General features: G+C 39.4%; 1 protein-coding gene across 1 annotated transcript in view; it reads left to right on the top strand.

Moving 5' to 3' along the window:
* The first annotated feature begins 1,181 nt into the window (after window positions 1-1,181).
* The window catches only part of THSD7A (thrombospondin type 1 domain containing 7A), a 470,808-nt gene continuing 465,714 nt past the window's right edge, over window positions 1,182-6,275 (top strand). Inside the window, 1 exon segment of the mRNA NM_001206743.1 lies at window positions 1,182-1,344. Within this exon segment, the coding sequence (NP_001193672.1) occupies window positions 1,182-1,344 (163 nt within the window).

The following is a 6,275-nucleotide window of genomic DNA, read 5'->3' as shown; positions in this document are numbered from 1 at the left end:
AGACACTTTTCCTACAGTAGTGTTATGAGAAATCAGTGTCAAATATTTTTAAGTAAAGAATTTACTAATTTGGAGATACACAAGTAAAACTCAATTTGTCCTTTAATTTTACTCAGAACTGTGTGAATCCTTAAAAGTAACATAATTTTGACAGAGAATAAAGGGATAGCACTTTTATATTTATTTTTATATAAATATAAAATATTTTATAAAATATAATTTTATATGTGAAATATAATTTTATGATTAGTTTTTGTAAAATGTTATCCATATAATTAGGTATCACTGTGAATACTTATTAATACTAATTCAGTTTTAAAGGCTGTTAAGAGACAATGTACTTTGATTTCTAACAGATCAGTACTGCTCATATTTTTACTGATAAAATTAAGTTAAAAAAAAAAGATTTTTAAAAGTTTAAGTGCCTTTCAACAGCAAGTAAATATTTCTGCTTTTTTCCTATGTTTTTCACTTCTGATGATAAATACTGCTCCCCACATAAAGTAATTCAGAAGCACTGATGCTTTGTGTAAATACATATATACTAAGAACATGCCTTCGATCTAGCATTTGACTCCTTGGGTGACGAAGAATTTCAATGCCTGTTATTTGTCATGCCGAAGCCTGTCGGGTGGTGATTCTTTTTATTGGTGTATCCCTCCAAACATATTTCATCACGCCATGTGCACTGGAGTTCTTTGGGTGTGTTGGATCCGGGTGTCCCCTCTCCGGTGCACTCGCCTCCTCTCTCGCCCTGGCGCTCTAGCCGCCCCCTGCCTCCAGCGCCCTCGGTGCTGGGGTCGGCTCACGCCCCCTCCTCTCTCTCCAGCTGGCTGAGGCGGGGGCGCGCTGCCTCCCGGACTGCAGGACCTGCTCAGTCAGCTGGGGCCCCCTGCGGACGGCTGCCTCCCTCGCCGCCAGGACCTGCCACTCTGCGCGGAATGGCAGCGGCAGCAGCATCCCCGCCAGCGGCGGCGGCGGCGGCAGCCACGGCCACCGCAGACGCTATTGTTCCCCGGTGTTAAACGCGCTTTCCCTCCTTTTCATCTGACACGAAAACGAACAATAGCGGGAAAGAGCTTTGCGTTCTGTACTTGGGAAGACATTCCGAGGGCGAAGGAAAATTCCCTGCCTGCCGCGTCCCCTTCAGGGATCTGGACCCTGGAGCGGCTGCGGGCGGCATGGGGCTGCCAGCGGGGCGCTCGGCGTCCCGGAGCCGGGGCACTGCGGGCCGGCACCCGGCCGTCCTGCCGCTCCTGCTGCTGCTGCTGCTGTGCCCGGGCGCCTACGGGGCTGCGGCGCCTGGCGAGGCGGAGGCACCCATCCTCTATCTGTGGAAGACTGGTAAGTGGAATGGAGTGCCCCAGTGCTTCCCATCTTCACATCTGGGTCCACATCACAAAACTGCTGGGCTTCAGGAGGGACCCCTGTGCTTCTTGATGACCTGGGTGTGCTGGGATCCTAAGGTAAAAAGTATGATTCCTAGGAGGCAAATTAGGTCGTGTCCGAGGCTATTGGGAAAGAAGAACCGAATAACTAAAAGGCATTAGTGAGTCACTGGAATAATATTTCCCTCACAGCTTCATAGTTAATGAGGGCAACCAACGCTGCACTTTCATAATTAAATGCAATATTTTTAACCTCTGTGTTCTCATTCTGTTAGGACTTTCTTAAATATATTTCTGGCAAAGAGCAAGCAAACATTTAGCCCCGGTTTTTATTCTGTGTTAAGGCAAACAGTTCACTGATGTATACGGATACAGACTTAAATTTGTTAAGTGTAGCTTATGTGGGACACGTGGAAACAAGCCAAGTGAGGGCATGTCTAACAGTTAAAGGCAAATGGGGCGCCAGTGAGCTGGCTGAGACCTTGTACAGCTCAATTCTTAATGAGTGAATTGTGGGGTTCTTGAAGTGTGTGATTGTTAGGATGTTTAGGTTTAAACTTTTCCTGTCTTGAAAATTTTTTTTTTTGCTTTGTTTTCAACCAGCCAACAAAAGCAAGCAACTAATTGCCCCTTGGAATCTCCCAGCAAAGTGCTGACCAGAGGTCCTGGTGGGGCAGTGACAGGCAGGAAAACAATACCAAATGAGGAATTACCACTCCTCTCCTGGGGCTCCTCTCTCCTCTAAAGGACGCTGAGAATTCTTCAGCTGACCTGAAACTTCTTGTTTATAGGAAGAAAGTGGGAAGCATTATGCTTCGTGCTTCTGGCTAGGGATGGATTTTAAAGAGTTTCTTGGCAGTGCCTAAACATTAAGAGAAGGATGCAGTAGATATGATGGGGGAAGGTATATTATTGGTCATAGGATCACAAATGAGTTGCGGAGAGTGTCTCTGACCTGACTTCAGCTGTTTTTAGAGCTCTAAGGCAGAGACAAATTAGTCTGTGCTACAGTAACATTGATATCCTAATTTTTTATAAAAAATTGTTGGATCTGTGTAGCAACTTAGTGAAGAGATTGAATAGAAACTTATCTAAAGCCAAAGTACATAATTTGCCTCAGAATCTTGCATGAAATAACACACATGTATGCATGATTAGAAAAGCCTTTTGGATATTAGTGTGAATCATTCTTGTTACCACTTGAAGTTTAAAGATCAACTGATTAGTTGATAAAGATGAAATCAAAATTTTTTTTTTTCAATTCAATGTAAAGAGTTGAGGATCTCTGATTTAGCTAAAGCCAGGGTTCAAATTTGTACTTTTAAAGTACTAACAGCCGAGCAGTAGTTCAGATCAAAGATGAGTCTATGCAGCATTCACTGTACAGAATCTGAGGTGCCCATATGTGTCAATATCAATGTCATGATGGAAACATAAGCCAATTAAACTAGTGGAAAGCTCAGAAGAGCAAGGATATGGAGGCTTTGATTCTAGTGTCTGTTCCAGCTCTTGCTCTCTTTAGGAACGTTGGAATGTCACTTAACTTTTGATCTCCAGTTTACTCATCTGCCTGTAAATATGACCTTCTCCTGACTATTCCTCATATCATGAAGATGAAATGAGTGAGTGATGAGAATGTAATCTTTAAACTTTAGAGTTATGTGCATGGGCAAATATAAGCTAGTATGATGAGGATAATGTAATCTCTTATGGTGAGCCTTGGTTTGGTGAAAAAAAAAATGGTGAATTAAACAGGAGAGCAAGATAAGAACCTTTTAATTTTTTTTTTTCCCGCAGGGAAAGTAGACTTTACCATATCTATGAAGGGACTGAGAGTAGTTATCAGAGGAAATAGAGGATATTTAAAGAAGAGGGATACACGTAAATGAAAATACAGAGATGATAGAATCCTAAGTGTTCCTCATTTGATGGCAGTAAGGAGACAGGCAGGGATTTGGGAGAGAAAATGAGGTGAGACAGTCTTAAGATTCTGGTGGGATAAGCTTGGTCTTGGTAGAACAGATTATTTAGCATCACATTATTGGTGAGATCATTGAATTAAAGTGATTTAGTGAAAAGTACACTGGATGAAGAGCTGATAGAGGAACTCAGCACTGGCAGGGTCATTCAATGACTTTAGTTCTTGGTTTCCTATTTTGTGATATTTACTGATTAGGAAAGATGATATTTAAAGGCTTTTTCAACCCTGAAGTATGTGCACATATGCACATACATACACCATAAACATAGCTGTATGCATATATACACATATATAATGTATTAACATGTATATATACATATAGGATATATATGTACATAATGTGTAAGGTTAAGGATACATAGTGTATATTATATGAAAGTTTAATGTATAAGGCATTTTTAATTATTTTTTTTAAAGTCAGTCACAACAAAGGGTTGTTGAGGACTCACTGTGTGACTTACATGAAGTCATTGTGATAGAGAATTAAGATACTGTTTTCCCTGCCCGCAACAAAGTCCAGTTGAATAATATACAACAGTTGCAACAGGGCATACCATACTCATGAACAGAACACTATGAGAGCAAAGAAGTTGTATAGCTGATAGAAGGAAACAACAAAAATGTAAGGCATGACAATACAATATTCACAGGTCTTATAAGTGTTGGAGCTCAAGTCTGGAATATTTGGTGGGAATGAATGGATTTAGTGCTAATGAGAAGAGTTGGGCCAGATTGTAACAAAACTTTCAACCTATGATAAAGATGTTAGATTCTAACCTATAAGCTGGTGGAAGCCATTATAACCTAGAGTAAAGTAGCTCTTCCTGGTAAATTTTAGGTTCTTGCCTCATGGCTAAAGAATTTAATGAGAGACAGTTGATAGGTAAGAAGTGGATTTATTTAGAGAAAAACACACTCCACAGACCAGAGTGTGGGCCATCTCAGAAGGCAAGAGGCCCTGAAATATGTCTTGGTTAATTTTTATGGATTGGGTAATTTTATAGGCTAATGGGTGGGAGGGGGTTTCCCTGGTGACTTCGGCAGTAAAGAATCATCCTGCCAGTACAGAAGACTCTGGTTTAGCCCCTGGGTTGGGAAGATCCTCTGGAAAAGGAAATGGCAACCCACTCCAGTATTCTTGCCTGGGAAATCCCATGGATACAGGAGCCTGGTGGGCTATTGTCTATGGGGTCGCAAAAAAGGAGGACATGACTTAACTACAACAACATCAATGAGAGAGAAACTATTGAAAGAGCCTGACAATGTGTGGTCAGAACAGGTCCAAAGAAAATGTCAGTAGGTGCTAAATGAAGAAGATATCTTCGGAAGGGGATGGGGGCACAAAGTATAAGACATTTTCGAGAGTCTGTAAAGGGATTATGATATATTTCAGAAAAGATCAGTGAAAGGAGGAACTAATAAGATAATTCCTTTGGGAAAAGACATTTTAAGTAGAATAGTAGAGATAGAATCTTGGTTGAATAATAAACCAGATAGTGGGAAAGTTATAGTATTGATACAGTGAGTAACCAAGTGGTATTTAAGTCTCACCACAACATTGTTGCTTTTCAACAGAGAAAAAACCCAAAATATAAGATATTAAATTATAAAAGTAAATGTTTCAACAGTTTTATGTACAGTTAAAGCTAACTTTTAATACTTGAAAAACATATTTCATACATGCAGAGTTAGAGAACGTACATTATTGGAAGGTAAATAATTTACTGTTACTGATAAGCATTAGACAGTTTTTCTATTTAATATTCTCGAGTATGGAATTGTTTCAGTAATAATTATGGCTAATTATATTCACCTAGCAATTCCAAATGAAGGGCATTGAACAAAGTATGATTGACTTAACATGAGTCAGACAAAAAATAGTAAATACATCCAACTTTAATCAATTTAGGCTGCAGATATATATTTTCAAAAAAGTTTTAATGAAATAATTGAATTTATTTTTATAATAATGAAATTACATTAAAATCCAAGAAATAGATGCACACTTCAGTTCAGTTGTTCAGTCATGTCTGACTCTTTGTGACCCCATGGACTGCAGCATGCCAGGCTTCCCTGTCCATTACCAACTCCCAGAGATTATTCAAACTCATGTCCATTGAGTCGGTGATGCTATCCGGCCATCTCATACTTTGTCTTCCTCTGCCTTTGATCTTTCCCAGCATCAGGGTCTTCTACAGTGAGTCAGTTCTTTGCATCAGGTGGCCAAAGTATTGCAGCTTCAGCTACACCCTAGCTACACAGCTTCAGATACACAGTAGCCGTTTTTCAGAATCAGGTGATGAAGATGTATATATAACTAGTTCTGAGTTTTTTTTCAAGGAAATTCTCACATTAAGCACTTTTGACCTGGGTTCATCCAGTGCAAGACAGTGCTATTAATGACTGGCACTGTGTGCTTTACACGGTTAATTGCACATAAAATAATTGTTTCATCAGATTAAAATAAAAACAGGCATTATCCTTTTATCTTTCTGTACTAATATAAAATATTCTGCAATGTATATGAAAAAATAGCCATCTTGGTCTTACCATTCTTTAAATAACATAGGTGAGAAGAATGTTATTCCAGGTAGTAGGAATATAAGGTTGACATTATCTTAAAAAAAAGTTTTGCATTTCAGTTGTGATTATAATTTGTCTTAATTTAGAATGTGACACAGTTTTCTTATTAAATGAAGAATAGAGATGGAGCAGAGGGAGGGATGGACACAGTATCCAGGGATGGACAGGATGGGTAGATGATCAACGCCAGTTTATTTGGGATAACATAGATCAAAATGTTTTTTTCATGGTACCTGTGGAATTATTTCATCACCCTGAATATTTTCTTTCATCCCCATTATGGATAAACATCTTGTATTTTGTAGGGGTTTTCTGAGGATTAA

The sequence above is a fragment of the Bos taurus genome, chromosome 4 (genome assembly GCF_002263795.3).
Source record: "Bos taurus isolate L1 Dominette 01449 registration number 42190680 breed Hereford chromosome 4, ARS-UCD2.0, whole genome shotgun sequence".
Lineage (NCBI taxonomy): Eukaryota > Metazoa > Chordata > Mammalia > Artiodactyla > Bovidae > Bos > Bos taurus.
This window is presented reverse-complemented; position numbering and strand designations above follow the sequence as displayed.